The sequence below is a fragment of the Coregonus clupeaformis genome, chromosome 26 (genome assembly GCF_020615455.1).
Source record: "Coregonus clupeaformis isolate EN_2021a chromosome 26, ASM2061545v1, whole genome shotgun sequence".
In the NCBI taxonomy this organism is placed as follows: domain Eukaryota; kingdom Metazoa; phylum Chordata; class Actinopteri; order Salmoniformes; family Salmonidae; genus Coregonus; species Coregonus clupeaformis.
The window spans coordinates 27,762,583-27,785,335 of record NC_059217.1 but is presented as its reverse complement, the minus strand read 5'-3'; the positions used below and the strand labels follow the sequence as shown (position 1 = coordinate 27,785,335).

The 22,753-nt window shown below is 43.6% G+C and overlaps 1 protein-coding gene across 1 annotated transcript; it reads right to left on the bottom strand.

Moving 5' to 3' along the window:
* Nucleotides 1-284: 284 nt before the first annotated feature.
* LOC121540594 (formin-binding protein 4) lies at nt 285-22,597 on the bottom strand. Its single transcript, XM_041849590.1, has 18 exons — nt 22,476-22,597; nt 17,632-17,840; nt 16,981-17,061; nt 14,987-15,105; nt 11,492-11,672; nt 11,208-11,358; nt 10,673-10,769; nt 10,227-10,553; nt 9,826-10,018; nt 8,286-8,395; nt 8,044-8,148; nt 7,619-7,752; nt 6,483-6,619; nt 5,883-6,163; nt 5,532-5,652; nt 5,112-5,311; nt 1,234-1,391; nt 285-774 (listed from the first exon to the last, which is right to left on the bottom strand). The coding sequence occupies exons 1-18, from the start codon at nt 22,595-22,597 to the stop codon at nt 681-683; spliced, it is 2,820 nt and encodes a 939-aa protein (XP_041705524.2). The 3' UTR covers nt 285-680.
* Nucleotides 22,598-22,753: the final 156 nt, after the last annotated feature.

Sequence of the window (22,753 nt, the reverse complement as noted above, 5' to 3'; positions counted from 1 at the left end):
ATTTTACCTACTGGTTTAAATTGACAAATCTGCAGAAAGTAGTGTTGCAATGAAGAGGTTCCACTATTAGGTCATGTGATAATGCACTTTTATACATCACTTAAAACTCCCATCCAAAGTCAGGTAACAAGAAACCCTGATGAAAGTGTATGTTCTGGATATACCTAAAAGTACTGTGAATTACTATAGTTGAAGCATTAGAAAAGACAGCACCTTGCATTTCCATCCACCCTCTAATAAATGGAACAGTTGATACTTCAGAGAAACTGCAGTTATTAGGAAGATGTTATTAATCATAGTTTATTAAATGGCCAAGAGGAACATGGGGAGGTCAAAACATACCAAGAGTTGATCTCCATTATAAACAAATATTTATAAACTCCAGAATTCTTTGTGCCAAACGTTTTACAGAAAACAGCATTTATGCTTTAAACAGGGAGAGAGAGAAGTTTGGTAGGTTAACATGTAAAAACACTAGTGGGTTTTACAGCCGAGAATAAAAAATAAAATAAAAAACCCATCCAATGTATTCACAGACCAAGATATGAAGGGCTTTTCAAAACCTGTTTCAAAATGACAGTGAAAGAGTCAAAAGTGCACATACAGTCAGTCCTCTGATTCTTATCCAACGTTTGGAGTCAGGTTTAGGAGGGGTGTGTGTAGGCGGGGAGGGGAGTGTGTTACGTGTTCTTCATCATCTTCCTCTTCTTCAACAGCCTCTCTCGCCAGTCATCAGGTAAAGCCTCAAAGTTGGCGTTCTTTCCAGCTTTTCCCCTGCAATCCAACAGATAAATCTGTTTCTTACTGCCTTTCACCAAAAATGTGTGTATTAGAAGCTAAAATATAAAAACCTGAAGCACGTCTCCCATCAGAAAATTGTGTGCCATCACAGTAGTTCAGCAAAGGTCTGTGAAAGTTCTCATCATACTTTAAAAGAGTCCAGTCAACAAAAACCAGCAGGTACACTAAGGAACTGTAACCACTGCTGGACGAGATCAAACAGACTTCTAATTTATATATATATATATATATCTCTATCTATCTATCTATCTATCAGAGGCTGTATGCATCAAGCGTCTCACAGCAGGAGTGCCGATGTAGGATCAGTTTAGCCTTTTAGATCATTATGAATAAGATACATGGAAAGTGACCTGATCCCAGATCAGCACGCCTACAGCGTGATTGTTGACACGGTCCAAGAAATGTGCAATTTATAAATCGGGGGGGTCTTACGTGAGTAACTGCTGCTGTTTCCACTCCTCGATGCTCCTCTTGTTGAGCTGGTCTCGGTCCTCGTCACTAGAACTAGACTGCTCCTCTTCATCCAGTTCCTTCTGGATGCTCTGCCACTTCTTCACCAGGGACGGCATCTTCGTCTTGCTCTTCTTTGACTGGACACAGCAACCAGGGATGAGGGGAATAAAGGAGAGAGTGGGCGATTGTCATTTAACAGCGTCACTGTGGTTTGATTCAACTAGGAGACGCTTTCAATTGAAAGATTTATTACATTGAATTAGTCTACTGATCTTTCACAATCCTTTCTCCTCATCAATGCATAGAACAGATCAAATTTTATTTGTCACATGCGCCGAACACAACCGGTGTAGACCTTACCGTGAAATGCTTACTTACAAGCCCTTAACCAACAATGGAGGCAAGAAAATATTTACTAAGTAAACAAAAGTAAAACATTTGTTTTAAAGAGAAAAAAAAAAAAGTTACACTAAATAACAATGAGGCTTTATACATTTACAGTGGGGGAAAAAAGTATTTAGTCAGCCACCAATTGTGCATGTTCTCCCACTTAAAAAGATGAGAGAGGCCTGTAATTTTCATCATAGGTACACGTCAACTATGACAGACAAAATGAGGAAAAAAAATCCAGAAAATCACATTGTAGGATTTTTTATGAATTTATTTGCATATTATGGTGGAAAATAAGTATTTGGTCAATAACAAAAGTTTCTCAATACTTTGTTATATACCCTTTGTTGGCAATGACACAGGTAAAACGTTTTCTGTAAGTCTTCACAAGGTTTTCACACACTGTTGCTGGTATTTTGGCCCATTCCTCCATGCAGATCTCCTCTAGAGTAGTGATGTTTTGGGGCTGTCGCTGGGCAACACGGACTTTCAACTCCCTCCAAAGATTTTCTATGGGGTTGAGATCTGGAGACTAGCTAGGCCACTCCAGGACCTTGAAATGCTTCTTACGAAGCCACTCCTTCGTTGCCCGGGCGGTGTGTTTGGGATCATTGTCATGCTGAAAGACCCAGCCACGTTTCATCTTCAATGCCCTTGCTGATGGAAGGAGGTTTTCACTCAAAATCTCACGATACATGGCCCCATTCATTCTTTCCTTTACACGGATCAGTCGTCCTGGTCCCTTTGCAGAAAAACAGCCCCAAAGCATGATGTTTCCACCCCCATGCTTCACAGTAGGTATGGTGTTCTTTGGATGCAACTCAGCATTATTTGTCCTCCAAACACGATGAGTTGAGTTTTTACCAAAAATTTATATTTTGGTTTCATCTGACCATATGACATTCTCCCAATGATCTTCTGGATCATCCAAATGCACTCTAGCAAACTTCAGACGGGCCTGGACATGTACTGCCTTAAGCAGGGGGAAACGTCTTGCACTGCAGGATTTGAGTCCCTAGCGGCGTAGTGTGTTACTGATGGTAGGCTTTGTTACTTTGGTCCCAGCTCTCTGCAGGTCATTCACTAGGTCCCCCCGTGTGGCTCTGGGATATTTGCTCACCGTTCTTGTGATCATTTTGACCCCACGGGGTGAGATCTTGCGTGGAGCCCCAGATCGAGGGAGATTATCAGTGGTCTTGTATGTCTTCCATTTCCTAATAATTGCTCCCACAGTTGATTTCTTCAAACCAAGCTGCTTACCTATTGCAGATTCAGTCTTCCCAGACTGGTGCAGGTCTACAATTTTGTTTCTGGTGTCCTTTGACAGCTCTTTGGTCTTGGCCATAGTGGAGTTTGGAGTGTGACTGTTTGATGTTGTGGACAGGTGTCTTTTATACTGATAACAAGTTCAAACAGGTGCCATTCATACAGGTAACGAGTGGAGGACAGAGGAGCCTCTTAAAGAAGAAGTTACAGGTCTGTGAGAGCCAGAAATCTTGCTTGTTTGTAGGTGACCAAATACTTATTTTCCACCATAATTTGCAAATAAATTCATTAAAAATCCTACAATGTGATTTTCTGGACAATTTTTTCTCAATTTGTCTGTCATAGTTGACGTGTACCTATGATGAAAATTACAGGCCTCTCTCATCTTTTTAAGTGGGAGAACTTGCACAATTGGTGGCTGACTAAATACTTTTTTTCCCCACTGTACATCAGTACCGAGTCAATGTGCGGGGGTACAGGTTAGTCGAGGTAATTTGTACAAGTAGGTAGGGGTAAAGTGACTATACATAGATAATAAACAGCGAGTCGCAGCAGTCAATGCAATAGTCCGGGTGGCCATTTGATTAATTGTTCAGCAGTCTTATGGCTTGGGGGTAGAAGCTGTTAAGGAGCCTTTTGGACCTAGACTTGGCACTCCGGTACCGCTTGCCGTGCGGTAGCAGAAAGAACAGTCTATGACTTGGGTGACTGGAGTCGGACAATTTTTTGGGCCTTCCTCTGACACCGCCTAGTATATAGGTCCTGGATGGCAGGTAGCTTGGCCCCAGTGATGTACCGGGCTGTACGCACTACCCTCTGTAGCGCCTTACGGTCGGATGCCGAGCAGTTGCCATACCAGGTGGTGATGCAACCGGTCAGGGCACTCTCAACGCAACTTTGAGGATCTGGGGACCCATGCCAAATCTTTTCAGTCTCCTGAGGGGGAAAAGGCGTTGTTGTGTCCTCTTCACAACTTTCTTGGTGTGATTGGACCATGGTAATTTGTTGGTGATGTGGACACCAAGGAACTTGGACAGGGAGGAGGGGACACAGGAGGGGACTAAGCACGCAATCCTGTTGAGGATCAGTGTGGCAGATGTGTTGTTGCCTACCCTTACCAACTGGGAGCGGCCCGTCAGGAAGTCCAGGATCCAGTTGCAGAAGGAGGTGTTTAGTCCCAGGGTCCTTAGCTTAGTGATGAGCTTTGTGGGCACTATGGTGATGAAAGCTGAGCTGTAGTCAATGAATGGCATTCTCACATAGGTGTTCCTTTTATCCAGGTGGGAAAGGACAGTGTGGAGTGCGATTGAGTCATCTGTGGATCTGTTGGGGCGGTATGCGAATTGGAGTGGGTCTAGAGTTTACTGGGATGATGGTGTTGATGTGAGCCATGACCAGCCTTTCAAAGCACTTCATGGCTACCGACGTGAGTGCTACGGGGCGGTAGTCATTTAGGCAGGTTACCTTCGCTTTCTTGGGCACAGGGACTATGGTGGTCTGCTTGAAACATGTAGGTATTACAGACTGTCAGGGAGAGGTTGAAAATGTCAGTGAAAACACTTGCCAGTTGGTCTGCGCATGCTCTGAGTACATGTTCTGGTAATCCGTCTGACCCCGCAGCCTTGTGAATGTTGACCTATTTAAAGGTCTTGCTCACATTGGCTATGGAGAGCGTGATCACAGTCGTCCGGAACAGCTGGTGCTCTCATGCATGCTTCAGTGTTACTTGCCTCGAAGCGAGCATAAAAAGGCATTAAGCCCGTAGGTTCGCATCACTGGGCATCTTGCGGCTGAGTTTCCCCTTGTACAGTGCATTCTGAAAGTATTCAGACCCCTTGACTTTCACATTTTGTTACATTACAGCCTTATTCAAAAATTGATAAAATTGTAAGTAAGTAAGGTGAGCGCCATCTGGTAGGGTTTCCACAGCCATAGTCAAAATTACCTAGATCGTAACAATTTACAAAAACAAGAAATTGTAGAAATAGGTGGGCTTTATGACTTTGTGGCTGTGGTTACTAGTGACGAACGGTAAGTAGGTAGCCAGGACTGCGGTAGATTGAACTGCATTGTCCCCTAGCGGTCATACGCAGAACCATATCTGGATTGTGAATTCACATCATTACGATTCTTTTTTTAAACATTTAAGCATCAAACATTTGTCACATCCCTAATTGGATATTAAAATCAAAGACACCCACCTTATCCTTCTTCAGTTTCTTGGTCTTGTCCGTGGGCAGTGTTTTAAGCCCTGTGGGGTCCAGGGCAGAGGGGGCCTGAGTGGGGGGTAGCGGGGGGTGGGTAGGGGGAGGTGGGAGAGGTGGGGCCACTGGTTCAGAAGGCAGTGGAGATGTAGCTACCGCAGACACACCCCAGTAGGCAGCTCCTGACATCACAGGTGCTGAGGACACAGGACGGAACATAAAAGTAAACTATGATCTCACTAAAACACCTATACCGTGAGACACTACGGTCCCATCTCCCAACAGAAAAATACTTAAATCACAGTAATTCAGTACAGGTCTGTGAAAGTTCTCATCATAGAGAGTCCTGCTACTTCAAAAATAATGTTAATATGAAAACCAGCAGGCTGATTGGATGACGGCGTCATGGCTTTTTACCTGCCGTGGTCTGTGTGTAGAGGATGGCGCTGCTGCCGATGGTTGCAGCCTTGGTCAGCTGACCTGCTCCTGAAGCCTTGCGTTTCTGACTCTTACCCAGGGAGGCTGAAGACTCCACAACCTGAGAGGAGAGAAAATACTGAAAAAGATAAGCTTACAGTAAAAGCCCATCTTATGCTAATGTCCAACAAAATGCTTGTTAAGCACATCTCCTATCAGATTTTTTTTTGGGTTGCAATCACATTAATTCAGTACAGGTCTGTAAAATGTATCATTTAGAGTCATGTTAACAGAAACCAGCAAGCCCACTGACTAGCACTTGACAACTGCTGGACAAGGCTGGTCACATACCTTCATGCCGACAAAGCCCGGAGGGAGTGGAGGCTCTGTTCCAGGTGCTGGAGGCTCACTGTCATCATCATCATCATCCTCCATCTCTACCTCCTCTATCTCTCCATCATCATCCAGGGGAGGAGGGGGGAGAGGGGGCGGTGACTCTGGGGGTGGAGGGGGAGGCGGGGGGGAGTCAGCAGGGGGAGGGGGCTGGTCAGGGGGAAGTGGGGGCTGAGGCACAGACCAATAGGAGGGAAGGCCAGGCTGAGGGGGGACGATGGGTGTGAAGATTGAAGCTCCTGCAATATGATAGAAAATGTATAAAAGCTGGGATTAGTTATGTACCCTTTCTTTGTCAGAGGACTAAGGTTAACCAAATACTGACTAGTTAGTAACATATGACAGTGGCGGGTTCCATAGCTCAAGACCTACTCGTTGAAAGCCAAATGCGCTAAGCTGTCCATCTCCCTTCAGATTTTCAGTCATTCAGTACAGGTCTGTGAAATTTCCTTGAGAGTCATGCAACTAGCCAACTAGTGTGGTTCAAGGCCAAGATATTCATCTGGACCTGTAGATATGGAGGCTGTAAGAGGACAGTAAAGGGTCTTGGGGACTGACCTGCGACTGCGAGCCCACCAGTGGGTACGGGCGGGGGTTTGGGTTCCTTCGCTCCTTCTTCCCGCTCTTCCTCTGCTGGGAAGTCCCACTGGGAGGCACTGGTGCGGTCGTAGGTATAGAAATACCTCCTCTGCTCTCTAGAAGGAGGGAGAACAGAGATACAAGACAGTCTCAACAGCTGGCCTCATAACTGGCTGAGTCGCAGTATACCTTGGGCAGTGGGGGGGGGAGGGGAGATATGGGACTGCCACATAGAGGGGGAATGTTGGGCTGGACAGCCAGATTAGCCATCCAGGAGAAAAGGCCAGATTAGATCGGGATGGGTGACATTGATGGGGAACCCACCTTAACGCTCTCAAAACCAAATTAATAAAACAAAACAAACAGCTTGGGTCCTGCAAAGTCAATCAAAGCAGGGTTCAGATGTTCACATAATGGTTGTTATGACAACATACACAGAACTTTTTGCCCCCCAAACATAGATGCCAGAGAGATAGGCATCTTGATTTTCAACTCAACAACCAAAGGCAAAAAACATTACACTTTATACAATATTTTTTTACATCAGCAATATCTATCAATTTTCAGTCAATCAAGGAAAAAACAGGAAACATGAAATAGAGTTGGTCTGACCTGCTGGGTCCTCGTCAACGCTCCGTCTTCGCTTTAACTGACGCGGTTTGTGACACTCCTCGTTTCCGGGGCGTCACTCTGTCAATCATGTCGCCCAGCAATGCATTCTGGGGCTGTAGTCCTGTAAAGTGCAAAGCTCTCGCACACAACCACCTTCCTAGCTACTGTACCTCTGTTCCACTGTCTGGACACCCAAAACAGCCTACAGAGCCCCCACCCCCAAGACAAGCGCCAGAGTCTGGGCTATGGTTGGACAGGACAGGGGGTCCTTTCTCTGGTGGTAGTGTTAGGGGATCAAGCTGCTCCCTCATCACCACTGGCAGCGCAGAGTGCCAGCATTGCATCACAGAAACCTTGAGGGTCTGTCTCCATTTCATTTAATCCACAGATTAGTTAGGATCTCCCCCATATCAGGTTAAAAAGGTGGCGACCCCAGCTCTGAGGGGGTCGTTGTCACAGGGCTTGGGGGGTGATTAGAGATGTTAAAGGTAAGGAGAGCGTACCTGTCCCAGTGGCACGACCAGCCTTTAGGGGCGGCGTTAAGTTCGTAATGTTTTATGTGCTCGGCGGCTTCCTGCAGCCTGCGGCGGAGATAGATCCCGTTCAGAGCCCCCTCCCGCCAGTCAGCGATCCGCGTCTGAGAGAAAGGAAGGGGAATAAAGGGAGGGGGGACAATGACCATTAGGCATGTACCTTTTTTTTCTAAAATGAGGAGAGGATGTTATCAAATTAATTTTTAAAAATAAACATCTCCCATCAGAACGATAACTTGCAATCACAGTTATTCAGTACAGGTCTGTGAAAGTTCTCATCATTGAGAGATGCAGCTAGCCAACTAGTGTGGTTTAAAAGCAAAGAGAATATAATCTGGACCTATAGATATAGGCTGTCACTGTAGATAAACTATGACAGATCATGGTCCTCCTACCTCAGTCTGTAACAGAAGAAGCTGGAAGTTGGAGATAGTTATCTTGTTGATCCCCAAAAACTCCATCTTGCTGGTTAAGGTGTTGGCAAGTTCTCCGATCTGAAACTGATCATTCAAAACATTTTATTAATTAGTTAGCCACCAGTTATTTTAAAATCACTCATGAGTAGGCCCATGGTTCTCATGCGGAGGCCCTACTACGAAGAGTTAAATTGGTGTGAGAGTTGATAAAGGTTCAGTACCTTGAGCTCTGGAGTTTCCACTTCCTCCTTTGGTGGCACTTTAGTAACTGTTTTGTCCCCAGTTTCCTTGTCCTCCTCTTCCCCAGCCTTCTCTGGGACTTTGGAATGTGCTGCAAAACATGCATAAGAGGACTAGTATTAAGGCTAACCCTACATGTGTATGACAGAGTTTGTCTGGGCAGCATATCAGATCTTAAGTCCTCAGGGCTTGACATTAACTGTGTTCGCTTGCAAAGGGGCAAGTAATTTTTTTTATGTATATATATATATATATATATATATATTATTATATTCTTTTTTTTACGAATAAGCAGATTATAGATTTAAACTGTATGAATGGACAAGTAAAAAAGATCACACAAAAAACACAATATCAAATACTTAGGCTACTCCGATCATAATTGGATCGGATTTAGATCAAAGTGTTCTCCGGATGCGATGTTTTGCTCACTGTCCTCCCAATCTCTGCAGAGTGTGTCGGAGTATAATAATTGTAGTCCCGCATTGACAGACATGAGCAGTCTTTCTTTTGAGATCAAAGCGAGCCTAGCCACGTTTGTACATTTGTTGATAATTGCTAGTGAGTTATTTGCCCAGTTATAGCTAATTTTGGGTCAGCAATGAAACCAATACTGCATACTCCGGTTGTAAAACAGTCTCAAGTGCTCGAAATTGGCTAGGATTCTCCACAATTCAATATTGGCCATGTAATTCTGACAAAGTAACACCTATGCTGTCAAGATCTTCCCTGAACACTGAATTATTTAACCTTACAAAATAGATAAACATCTTAGTTAGCTACCTCGCCCATCTTAGCCATTTGATTCCTGGTTCATTGAATGAGGGAATAATTTTATAAAGACATACTGTAAGTAGTTTGTTGTAATTGTATAGTGCCAGGGTGGCCAACCCTCTTCCTGGAGAGGCCAGACGAGCTACTGGGTGTGCAGGCTTTTGCGCAAGCCTTGCTCGAACATACTACATTGTAAAAAACAATAATAAAAGAAACAGCTGCTCAACGGGACCTTGATAAGCTGCCTCTGGTGTGTTTGAGCAGGGTTGGATAAAAAGCCTGCACACCCAGTAGCTCACCAGATGGAGGGTTAACGGACCACGTGTTTTATACAGTAGCCCATCAGTGCAGTATATTACTTTGTGGGGGGGGTTAAGTGCCTTGCTCAAGGCCACAAATGCAGGAGATATAATACATGGCATCAGAGACCAGCAGCCTTCCATTGTCAATACCAGTAATAATGTTATTTTGTGAAGTGGTTCCTTGACTCATACACCCATTTTAATTTACCTTTTTGGCCAATGGTGTTACCGACCAAGTGATTTGAGCTTTTGAACAAGTGAAAATAAAATGTTTAAGAAGTCCTACCTTGTCCAAAGGACAAGTGGCTAAAAAAAGTCCAGCCCTGGTCCTAGAGAAGTGTTAACATCCCAGGATGAACCACATCCGAACAATATAATAATGTAATCTGCTCAGAGTTTGTGTATCTGGACTGGATCGCACACTAACGGTTCTCCAGACACTCACCTGTGTCTGGGTCTTCCCGTGTATCTGAGCCCCTGCTGTTTGAGTCTGGGCTGGCTGCTCTGAGGAAGGCAGTCTTCCACTTGGCGTTTTTCAGAAGCAGACTACGAGGCCCGGTGGCCTCCTGACTGGCCTCAGAACAGGGGCTGGAGCCCCCCGCACTGCAATCGCCCTCTTCCAACGCCCGCAGCTCGGCCTAGGGGGCAGAGGGACAAAGAGGACAAATGCTCATGTTGGATTCATGGTAAAGGATAACTCCCGACCGGACACACTAATTCTGCACGTGTTGAATTGTCAACATCTGTCTGTGACCTTTTCAAAAGAGTCACAATATATAAACTAACTTGAAAGATGTACATGCAACATCCCTGGTTAAATAAAGGATGAATAAAACATAAGATGACCTTTTTCCTGTCCAGAGCCAGCTCCAGCTCCATGGTGTCCTCTTCCATCTCCTCTGCATCAGAGTCCTCCTCAGACTGGTTCCTGCTGCGTTGGTCCCTCAGGGGGTGTGCAGGGGTATCTGGCTCATTCAGGGGGGGAGCAGGGGACCCTGGGAGGCTATCCTCCAAGCTGTTCTCCCTCTCCTCCAGCCCTCCCACCAGCCTTTTCCTCCACCTCTCCTCCGCTTCTTTCACCGCCGCAGGGATGAGGGGACCGAGGAGAGAGGCGGCCACACCACGACGCTCCTCTTCCTCACTGGTAAGGGCCACCACACTCTCCATCACCTCCTGACAAAGAGACACACAGCGTTAGGCATAGCCACACTTTTGCCAACAAATGTGCAGGAGAGTACTTTTTTTGGGATTCACACTGAATCACTGAACACAAAAGTACTCTAATAACTCACCTTTTTTGTCTTCGATGTCAGGGCACTAACAGCAGTGGAGTGTTGTTCAGCATAGCAACCTGCACTCTGAGTAGCGCCGTTGCCGTTGACTGTCGAGCTACTGGGGATGAAATAGAAAACAGGTCCAATCTAAAACTAAGTAGAAACACATTCCAGAGTCATGCTGTGGCGTAGGAAACCACTTGTGTATGACTAACATTTGTGTATTATGTTGTACCGTCCATTAACACCTCACCTGTCTGCGTACTGCTGCAGGCCCTGCACCTGGTGGGCCAGGTAGTAATTAACACCTCACCTGTCTGCGTACTGCTGCAGGCCCTGCACCTGGTGGGCCAGGTAGTAATTAACACCTCACCTGTCTGCGTACTGCTGCAGGCCCTGCACCTGGTGGGCCAGGTAGTAATTAACACCTCACCTGTCTGCGTACTGCTGCAGGCCCTGCACCTGGTGGGCCAGGTAGTAATTAACACCTCACCTGTCTGCGTACTGCTGCAGGCCCTGCACCTGGTGGGCCAGGTAGTAATTAACACCTCACCTGTCTGCGTACTGCTGCAGGCCCTGCACCTGGTGGGCCAGGTAGTAAGGCAGCTGCCAGGCCACTTCGTTGGTCTGAGTGTTCCAGTAGTAGTAACAACCTGTGTTGTCATCCCACACCTCCTGCCAGTCCCCCATCTCCAATCCTCCCACTGGTGGACAGGAAACAAATAAGGAACTCTAGATCAGCAGAACCGCACACTTCACACGTCATAAAACAATGGCCATCTGCTACTTTTTAGGTAAGTTCTGCACAAATGTATGAAATACAATAAAACCGGTCACCTCCAGCGAGTGAAGTATGGGTATCATACTGGAAGTCCACCCCAGTACTCTCCAGCTCTGTCCCCATCTCAGAGGCATGTTGCTGGGCTTTGGGTTCTGGACGTGGTGGGGTGGGGGCTGGGGCCGACCGATCCCCTGTGGGCTCCTCTGAGCCCGGCTGTGTAGTGATGGCGTCAATTTCCTATTTGGGGGTGAGACAGTTAAAGTTTGTTGAAGGACACCACTTGTCTAAATACTTTTTTAAAGCAGGGAAATAAAGGCCAACACGTGGCAATCACGTGTATAGCATTCTAAGACAACTACGAAAAGAGTGAAAAACAAATTCGGGCTGACCCCATTTAGTAGACTGGTCGATAGGCTGTTGAGCGACAGATTTTAGTCGAGCAGTCGCAATTATATAAACATTTTAATGGCAGACGAGACACCCGTCTGATTCGCACCTGACAGTGGACTAATCCATTGCGGAGGCTGCGGGGATGGCACAGTCCATCACTCTAGACAGGCATCGGTGACGTAAGGCACGCGTGCCGCGAAGGTATTTGCCTTGGCATACCAAGTAATTTCATAAAAATAGACAAAAAGTGAAATTGCATTGGTTTTCCATAAATGGCTACTGCTTTGGACCAGACACAGTGATATAATATTCCTTAGGCCTACAGTATGTGTGAAAATAACGCGTCTTAGGTATAATTTTTAAATGTTGAGTGAAGGGAAGCATGGCTTGCACAAGGCGCGTCTCTCTACAGAAGGCACTTTCTCGCCAACTCATAAGCATTAATTGTTTCATAACTTAATTGTGTGAATCGTTTGCCCTTTGTTTAGTGTATCATTCACCGTTACGTAGATCACCAGTAGTACATTTACAGTTAATTCCCATCATTTCTAATCTGTTTACAGCTATTTCTGTTAATGCATTCAATATATTATCGTCCATTACCGTTCTCATTGTCGGAGTGGACAAATTGTTTGCAGAGCTCACAACCTATGCTACACCTGTGAGAAACAAGTTTCGATTGATTTAATTCACGAGTTGTCAATGTGGTTATTGTATTGTTTGGAGCGCTCCTGTCAATGTTGAGTAAGTAATAGTAGGCCTAGGCTACATGGCCCGCACGCAAATGTATGAAATGTGCTCATTTGGGGATGTCTGATAGTATTTCTGACCGTCTTAACTCACCACTACTAATGACCCATGGAGCTTCTCAAAGTAATCCCTCTTCACCTCAAAAAGCAAGTAAACTACGTGTTTTTACATCCATTGGGAACAATAGTCTTTCCAGCTCTCTCCCTTTCGATAGCCACTGAGCTTCTGCGTGAAATGGTAAAATGTCATGCTCTGATCCAGTGGAAACGTAATTATTACAGAACAAAAATGTAAAACGCAACATACAACAATTTAACGGAGTTACAGTTCACATTTTAGATAACTAAGCTTTTTGTGCGTATGGAACATTTCTGGGGTATTTTATTTCAGCTCATGAAACCAACACTTTACATGTTGCATTTATATATCTGATTTATAGGATTTTTAAAAATATTTTTATCAGGATATTTTCTACCTGCAATGTTTATGTGTTAGCTTTATGTAGGCTATTTTTACATACAGTGAGGGAAATAAGTATTTGACCCCTCTGCAAAACATGACTTAGTACTTGTGTGCAAACCTGGTGGCCAACTACAAGAAATGTCTAACCTCTGATTGCCAACAAGGGTTTTGCCACCATCTCAGGAGGGATTTTGTTCCACTCCTCTTTGCAGATCTTCTCCAAGTCATTAAGGTTTCGAGGCTGACGTTTGGCAACTCGAACCTTCAGCTCCCTCCACAGATGTTCTATGGGATTAAGGTCTGGAGACTGGCTAGGCCACTCCAGGACCTTAATGAGCTTCTTCTTGAGCCACTCCTTTGTTGCCTTGGCCATGTGTTTTGGGTCATTGTCATGCTGGAATACCCATCCATGACCCATTTTCAATGCCCTGGCTGAGGGAATGAGGTTCTCACCCAAGATTTGACGGTACATGGCCCCGTCCATCGTCCCTTTAATGCGGTGAAGTTGTCCTGTCCCCTTAGCAGAAAAACACCCCCAAAGCATAATGTTTCCACCTCCATGTTTGACGGTGGGGATGGTGTTCTTGGGGTCATAGGCAGCATTCCTCCTCCTCCAAACACGGCGAGTTGAGTTGATGCCAAAGAGCTCCATTTTGGTCTCATCTGACCACAACACTTTCACCCAGTTCTCCTCTGAATCATTCAGATGTTCATTGGCAAACTTCAGACGGGCCTTTATATGTGCCTTCTTGAGCAGGGGGACCTTGCGGGCGCTGCAGGATTTCAGTCCTTCACGGCGTAGTGTGTTACCAATTGTTTTCTTGGTGACTATGGTCCCAGCTGCCTTGAGATCATTGACAAGATCCTCCCGTGTAGTTCTGGGCTGATTCCTCACCATTCTCATGATCATTGCAACTCCACGAGGTGAGATCTTGCATGGAGCCCCAGGCCGAGGGAGATTGACAGTTATTTTGTGTTTCTTCCATTTGCGAATAATCGCACCAACTGTTGTCACCTTCTCACCAAGCTGCTTGGCGATGGTCTTGTAGCCCATTCCAGCCTTGTGTAGGTCTACAATCTTGTCCCTGACATCCTTGGAGAGCTCTTTGGTCGTGGCCATTTGAAATCTGATTGATTGATTGCTTCTGTGGACAGGTGTCTTTTATACAGGTAACAAAATGAGATTAGGAGCACTCCCTTTAAGAGTGTGCTCCTAATCTCAGCTCGTTACCTGTATAAAAGACACCTGGGAGCCAGAAATCTTTCTGATTGAGAGGGGGTCAAATAATTATTTCCCTCATTAAAATGCAAATCAATTTATAACATTTTTGCCATGCGTTTTTCTGGATTTTTTTGTTGTTATTTTGTCGCTCACTGTTCAAATAAACCTACCATTAAAATGATAGACTGATAATTTCTTTGTCAGTGGGCAAACGTACAAAATCAGCAGGGGATCAAATACTTTTTTCCCTCACCGTAGTTGGCAATAACAAAAATAAGTTATTATAATTGAAATTAAAACAGTTCCACAAAAATGTGCATAAAATCATAACTGGCACGCAGATCGGTAGAAATAGTAAGAAATTGTAAATTGGCACTCCACATGGAAAAAGGTTGCCGACCCCTGGTGTAGCATATTACCGGCAACTTCAGGCGCGTAATGGCAGAATCTGCAAAGGCCAGCAGGAGGAGGGTAATGAACAGGTTCTGGTCATCTTGATCTGGCTCCCGCGAGTCATTTGTGTGTATTAATTATTTCAAACAGTGTGCTTAAAACAAACAAGCTCGGTGCATATAGTTGATTTTATTAAAACACATAGGGTGTGTCTATATGGAAAAATTGAAGTGAAAAAATGTGCGATTGGTCACAAGAACCGATGACTGTCGACCCAAAACAAATGTGGGGGTCGGGAACAGCCCTAACAGAAATACAGTATTGATATACTCACGGCCATGAAATTGGCGAGTATGTCTGCAGACTGGTGTTGGGTTCTGACGGTGGGGGGCTGGAAGTCAGCATCCTCTTCTTCATCACTGTCCTCATAGGCCCCCAGGAGGGACAGACCCTCTGAGGAGAAACGCACAAACAAGAGTTGCTGGTCAGGTAATGTACATAGGCAACCATGCTTGTGTGCACGCGATTAGTAAACAGGACCGAAGACGTCTTTTGTTACCTCCCCCAGCTAATGCATAGGCTTGAGCTCAGCAGGATGACAGTCTTATGGCAGGAGACCCGGGTTTGAACCAAATTCACACAAGCAGAGATATGCCAAGACACACACACCACAATATGGCATACAGTGCCTTCAGAAAGTATTCATACCCCTTGACTTATTCCACAGCGTATTAGAGCCTGAATTCAAAATGGATTAAATACACACCCCATAATGACAGTGAATTTTTTTTTGCACATTTCTTGAAAATGAAATACATGCATCTAATTTACATAAGTATTCACACCTTCTACTTTGTAGAAGCACCTTTGGTGGCGATTACAGCTGTGAGTTTTTTGGGGGTAAGTCTAAGAGCTTTGCACACCTGGATTGTACAAAGCATGCCCATTATTCTTTATAAAATTCTTCAAGCTCTGTCAAGTTGATTGTTGATCTTTGCTAGACAGCCATTTAAGTCTTGACATACATTTTCAAGCAGATTTAAGTTAAAACTGTAAGTAGGGCACTCAGGAACATTCAATGTCATTTTGGTAATGAACTCCAGTGTAGATTTCTCCTTGTGTTTCTGGTTATTGTCCTGCTGAAAGGTGAATTGCAAAGCAGACAACCAGGTTTTTCTCTATTCCGTTTATTTTTATCCTAACAATCGCCCTTGTCCTTGCTGATGACAAGCATACCCATAACATGATGCATCCACCACCATGCTTGAAAATATGAAGAGTGGTACTCTGATGTGTTGGATTTGCCCCAAACATTGTATTCAGGACATAAAGTGAATTTCATTGCCACATTGTGGTCTAAGGCACTGCATTGCAGTGCTAGCTGTGCCACTACAGATCCTGGTTCGAATCCAGGCTCTGTTGTAGCCGGCCGCGACCGGGAGACCCATGGGGCGGCGCACAATTGGCCCAGCGTCGTCCAGGGTAGGGAATGGCCGGCAGGGATGTAGCTCAGTTGGTAGGGCATGGCGTTTGCAACGCCAGGGTTGTGGGTTCGATTCCCACGGGGGGGGCAGTATGAAATACAAAAATGTATAGTCGCTCTGGATAAGAGCGTCTGCTAAATGACTAAAAAATAATACTTTTAGGTTAGTATTGTGGAGTAACTACAATGTTGACTCATCCTCACTTCTATCACATCCATTAAACTAACGGATTTAAAGTCAGTCACCATTTGCTTCATTGTGAAATCCATGAGCGGTTTCCTTCCTCTCCGGCAAACTGAGTTAGGAAGGATGCCTGTATCTTTGTAGTGACTGGGTGTACAGATACACCATCCAACGTGTAATTAATAACATCACCATGCTCAAAGGGATATTAAAAGTCAGCTTTTTTATTTTAACCCATTTACCAATAGTTGATCTTCACGAGGCATTGGAAAACCTCCCTGGTCTTTGTGGTTGAATCAGTGTTTGAAATTCACTGCTCGACTGAGAGACCATACAGATAATTGTATGTGTGGGGTACAGAGATGAGGTAGTCATTCAAAAATCATGTTAAACACTTATTGCACACAGTGAGTTCATGCAAATTATGACGTGACTTGTTAAGCACATTTTTACTCCTGAACTTATTTAGGCTTGCCATAACAAAGGGGTTGAATACTTATTGACTCAAAACATTTCAGCGTTTCATTTTCTATTCCACTTTGACATTATGGGGTTTTGTGTGTAGGCCAGTGACAAAAGCTCTATTTAATCAATTTTATATTCAGGCTGTAACAACAAAACGTGGAAAAAGTCAAGGGATGTGCATAATTTCTGATCTTACCTGTGGCCTTAACGGGCATCCTCATTTCTGTGGTTACTTCTCTTGGGAAACTGTATTCATCAGAGTTACCCTCCTGTTCGTCTGCAAAACACGCATAATTGCAATTGTTAAAGTGGCTGAATAATGATCATTTAACTAGCTAACGTTAGGTATGTGGTCTGGATTGAGCAGAGGGCTCAGTAGTGCGAGTCTAGCTACCATTGATAGGCATAGCTAGTTGTATAAATTGTCATCGTGCTAGTTCGCTGGTTTATGCAGCGTTTGTTCACGAAATCAGACAACAGGCCGCACGCGACTACAACTCGCTCTTTGCGCAGTATGTTAGCCTACTAACAGTCACGTTAGCTGGCTAGGCTACCTAGCTAGTTAACACTTTAGAACCCGCGAAACACCCACAAATCAATAAACAGCGTTGCCTACATTGCGTCTGAACTAGTTATTTAAATATAGTGAACAAGTAAAACAATAACATTAATTTCTGGAACATAACGTTACATTTTGAACGACTGGCTAGCTAAGCTACATCACCGGCTAGGCCAGTTAACTAGCTTCTCCAATGTGTGATCAGCGAAAAATGGGCCCGATTTTGAACGAATCATCCACCGACCGTAAACTAAAACATAAAATATGATGGTGTCTTCATGTTTTTACCTTCGGATACTGAACCTAAAGAGTCTTCTCTTCCACAGACGGTCCCGCTTCGAGGTGGGAAAAGCTGTAGTATTGTTCTGCGTCCTCCTGTTCCTGTGCGAGTTTTCTTTCCCATCGCTGGTCTCACTGAGGTATATGGTTGCAGCGCCAATGCACTAGCCCAAGGAGCCAACGTCGTTGCTGATTGTACCGTTGAAAAAAGAGAGAAACTATCCACAACACATCCGGTGTCAAAGGGAGTGGGTATTTGTACAAAATAAACATCTTTGTATCTTGTATATTTAACCTATAAAATCACAGTTCCAATGCTGTTTTATAAGACCTGTTTTTGTGTATTTATTATATTTATATTGCATGTGTATAGGGAACATTACATTTACATTTTAGTCATTTAGCAGACGCTCTTATCCAGAGCGACTTACAGGAGCAATTAGGGTTAAGTGCCTTGCTCAAGGGCACATTTACGTCATTTAGCAGACGCTCTTATCCAGAGCGACTACAGATTGGTGCATTCACCCTATAGCCAGTGGGATAACCACTTTACAATTATATTTTTTTGGGGGGTAGAAGGATTACTTTATCCTATCCCAGGTGTTCCTTAAAGAGGTGGGGTTTCAAATGTCTCCGGAAGGTGGTGAGTGACTCCGCTGTCCTGGCGTCGTGAGGGAGCTTGTTCCACCATTGGGGTGCCAGAGCAGCGAACAGCTTTGACTGGGCTGAGCGGGAACTATGCTTCCGCAGAGGAAGGGGAGCCAGCAGGCCAGAGGTGGATGAACGCAATGCCCTCGGCTGGGTGTAGGGACTGATCAGAGCCTGAAGGTACGGAGGTGCCGTTCCCCTCACTGCTCCATAGGCAAGCACCATGGTCTTGTAACGGATGCGAGCTTCAACTGGAAGCCAGTGGAGTGTGCGGAGGAGGGGGGTGACGTGAGGGAACATCAATGAGGGAAGATGACATAAGGAAGTCCTGTAGGCGTTAGTAGAAGATTATATCCATTTAATTTGTGAACATTTGATTGCATTAAAGTAGTAGACTCAAAATTAAGTACATTCATATGTTTGCTACTATTCACTCTCAGGTAGCACAATATTCCACTTGTGTGTCATTTCTATAGCTAGTGTCATACCGCTGTTTTTTGTAAATTTTTATTATAGATAAGAAGCTCCTGTGATAATATTAAAAGCCATTAAAAGCCTTTAAATCAAATATACGGCCCTATCTGTCAGATAACCTAAATTATGCATAACTCTGGATGAAAGGTGCATAGCTTGACTTTAACCATCCATCATCGATATTAATCACCTCACAGAAACAAGCCTTGGCAGGTAGGGACAGTATTTCATATGCTGGAGAAATGTGGAAAATTAGGTAGGTCTATGTAAAGTCATTAGTCAACTGAAAGCTAAAAAGTGTCTCAACACTGCCTCTGTGAATTATAATAGCCTATGACGACATTATCTGTATTAAATATTTTCATGAAAATAATACCTACTCACAATACTATATAGTTCATACAGTGCATTCGGAAAGTATTCAGACCACTTGACTTTTTCCACATTTTGTTACGTTATAGCCTTATTCTAAAATTGATAAAATCATTTTTTCCCCTCATCAATCTACACACAATACCCCATAATGACAAAGCAAAAACAGGTTTGTAGAAATGTTTGCTGAATTAATCAAAATAAAAAACAGAAATACCTTATTTAATAAGTATTCAGAACCTTTGCTATGAGACTCGAAATTGAGCTTATGTGCATCCTGTTTCGATTGATCATCCTTGAGATGTTTCTACATCTTGTGGTCCTCTGTAGCTCAATTGGTAGAGCATGGCGCTGGTAACGCCAGGGTAGTGGGTTCGATCCCCGGGACCACCCATACGTAAAAATGTATGCACACATGTCTGTAAGTCACTTTGGATAAAAGCGTCTGCTAAATGGCATATTATTATTATATCTTGATTGGAGTCCACCTGTGGTAAATTCAATTGATATCGGCATGATTTGGAAAGGCACACACCTGCCTATATAAGGTCCCACAGTTGACAGTGCATGTCAAAACAAAAACCAAGCCATGAGGTCGAAGGAATTGTCTGTAGAGCTCCGAGACAGGATTGTGTCGAGGCACAGATCTGGGGAAGGGTACTAAAAAAATGTCTGCAGTATTGAAGGTCCCCAAGAACACAGTGGACTCCCTCATTCTTAAATGGAAGAAGTTTGGAACCACCAATACTCTTCCTGGAGCTGGCCAAACTGAGCAATCGGGGGAGAAGGGCCTTGGTCAGGGAGGTGACCAAGAAACCGATGGTCACTCTGACAGAGCTCCAGAATTCCTCTGTGGAGATGGGAGAACCTTCCAGAAGGACAACCATCTCTGCAGTACTCCACCAATCAGGCCTTTATGGTAGAGTGGCCAGACGGTAGCCACTCCTCAGTAAAAGGCACATGACAGCCCGCTTGGCGTTTGCCAAAAGGCACCTAAAGGACAGACCATGAGAAACAAGATTCACTGGTCTGATGAAACCAAGATTGAACTCTTTGGCCTGAATGCCAAGTGTCACGTCTGGAGGAAACCTGGCACCACCCCTACGGTGAAGCATAGTGGTGGCAGCACCACACTGTGGGGATGTTTTTCAGCGGCAGGGACTGGGAGACTAGTCAGGATCGAGGGAAACAGATAACAACCCTAAGCACACAGCAGAGTGGCTTGGGGACAAGTCTCTGAATGTCCTTGAGTGGCCCAGCCAGAGCCCAGACTTGAACCCGATCTAACAGCTCTGGGGAGACCTGAAAATAGCTGTGCAGCAACGCTCCCCATCCAACCTGACAGAGCTTGAGGATCTGCAGAGAAGAATTTGAGAAACTCCCCAAATACAGGCGTGCCAAGCTTGTAGCATCATACCCAAGAAGACTCAAGGCTGTAATCGCTGCCAAAGGTGCTTCAACAAAGTACTGAGTAAAGGGTCTAAATACTTATGTACATGTGATATTTCAGTTTATTTTTAATACATTTGTAAAAATGCTTTGTCATTATGGGGTATGGTGTGTAGATTGATGAAGGGGAAAAATACCATTTTAATCCATTTTAGAATAATGCTGTAACAAAATGTGGAAAAAGTCAAGGTCTGAATACTTTCCAAATGCACTGTACAGTCCCCAGCAAAGGTTTATGAATAGTCACCTGGCAGAATTTCCTTCCCACTGGGCACAAACTGGTTGAATCAACATTGTGTCAATGTAATTTGTCAATGTATTGTGATGTGGAATCTACATGGAAAATACATTGTTTTGAGTGTTGTTTTGAGGTTGAAATTTCAACCACAGGATTATGTCATTACATTTTTTTTGTATAAAACATGTTGAATTTGTACCATTGAAACAATGTCCGCTCTTCAATTGTATATCCACTATCAGAAAAAAAACAATATGCTGGGCAGCACCTCCTACTGGAGAGTTGACCTATCTACAACAGCTATTAATTTGGTCTCCCATCCAGGTTTTTTTAACCAGGCCCAGTCCTGCTTAGCTTTGATATTTCACACTGACGACTACCGATGTGCTATCGTGAGAATGATTTATTGATGGATCTCTAAATAATTAAATATATTCACTGTTGCTATCAAAGTCATTCTAAAGGGTAACCATACTTTATAAGTCATATCATCAATGATACTATTTAGGCATATATAGCATTTGCTAAGTCAACAGCTATTGTTTCAATTCAACCCAGGGTTCAACAAAAAATAGACAATACAAGCTTTGGTTGATTTCAATTTTAATCTACAAGTTAATCAATATGTTGGATTCACGTCTCCATCTAAACCAAAAATCTAAGTTAAAGAATAGGACTCAATTAAATCAAACTTTATTTAAAGTGCATTTAAAGTTTTAAATGTAGTCCTATTATTTAACTTTGATTATTAACTTGTAGACAGACTGGAATTAAAGTCAGACTAATTCAGTGGCACAAAAGATACATAAATCTCGTTCAAATATTATTTGGTTGCGTTGACAACCAAACACAATTATATATCACTTTTGCAATACAGTAAATAGCCTATTAATTTGTCGACAAGTTATCAAATGATATGTTGGATTCACATCTCCAACTAAACCAAAAATTAAATGTCAAGAATATGATTAAGCCAGTGGCTCAGATGGAACTATGCAAGCATTATAGATATCCTTTAAATGTTTATATTTGTTTGCGTTGTCAACCAAACACAATTCAACATTACTTTTGTAATACAGTAAATAGCCTAAAGTTAAGGCTATCTTACAAACTAATGTAATAGTATTTATTCAACCTTAAAATGACTAACACATCCATGGCCACATTTTGAGGTTAACCTACTGTAACTATAAATGTATTCTTATGTAATCATAGAAAGCTTGTTCAAGATGCAAAGATCGCAGGTCTGTGGAGATCTTCACAAATGCTAAAATAATCTGCGCAGAATCTCTAACAGCACTGATCACTTGCAATATGTACTTTTAATGAAGCACAGTGATAACACATTGTTGTTATATAAATACAAAAGATCTGACATTGTATTACCATTTTAACTTTGTTGTGCTTTTTAAATGGTTGAAGGTGCTGTGATAACACATTTAGATGACAACTAAACAGAAAATCGGACATTGTTTTTCCATTGGAATTTGGTTGTGCTTTCAGATGGTTGAAAGCATAGTGATAACACATTGGGAATTCAACAAACTTCTGTCTGTCTTTTTGAGTGGGTGAATAAAGGTCTCAACCAAATATTACCCCAATTTCCATGCTGAAATGATGTGGTGTGCCCAGTGGGTCATGTCTCCAGAAATTCATTGAATTGGAAAATCACCTGTAAAATGAACTGAAAACGAGCAAAATAAAATCATTCAAGTCTGCAGACAGTGATGTAAAAGTAGAGAACTTCATATCAGATTCCTCCTGGTGCTCTTCGTGAGGTCCAAGTTTCATCATGATGGAAAACCAATCGTAACAGCTTATTATTTGTCATCTGTGTTTAGGTCCATATCATTGGCCTGACCATATTTGGAACCCAACACCATCAGGCCTGGCTGCTTGTGTGCCAAGAAAAAGGCCGTTCTCCAGTAAGTGCTCCACTTGACTGGCATC

Coding starts and splice junctions, on each gene's coding strand:
- LOC121540594 (XM_041849590.1), bottom strand. CDS start 22,597: ATGATGAAACTTGGACCTCACGAAGAGCACCAGGAGGAATCTGATATG. Junction 10,770..11,207: donor CTGCAGCAGTACGCAGACAG/GTGAGGTGTTAA, acceptor CATCCCCAGTAG/CTCGACAGTCAACGGCAACG. Junction 10,554..10,672: donor TGACATCGAAGACAAAAAAG/GTGAGTTATTAG, acceptor TCTCTTTGTCAG/GAGGTGATGGAGAGTGTGGT.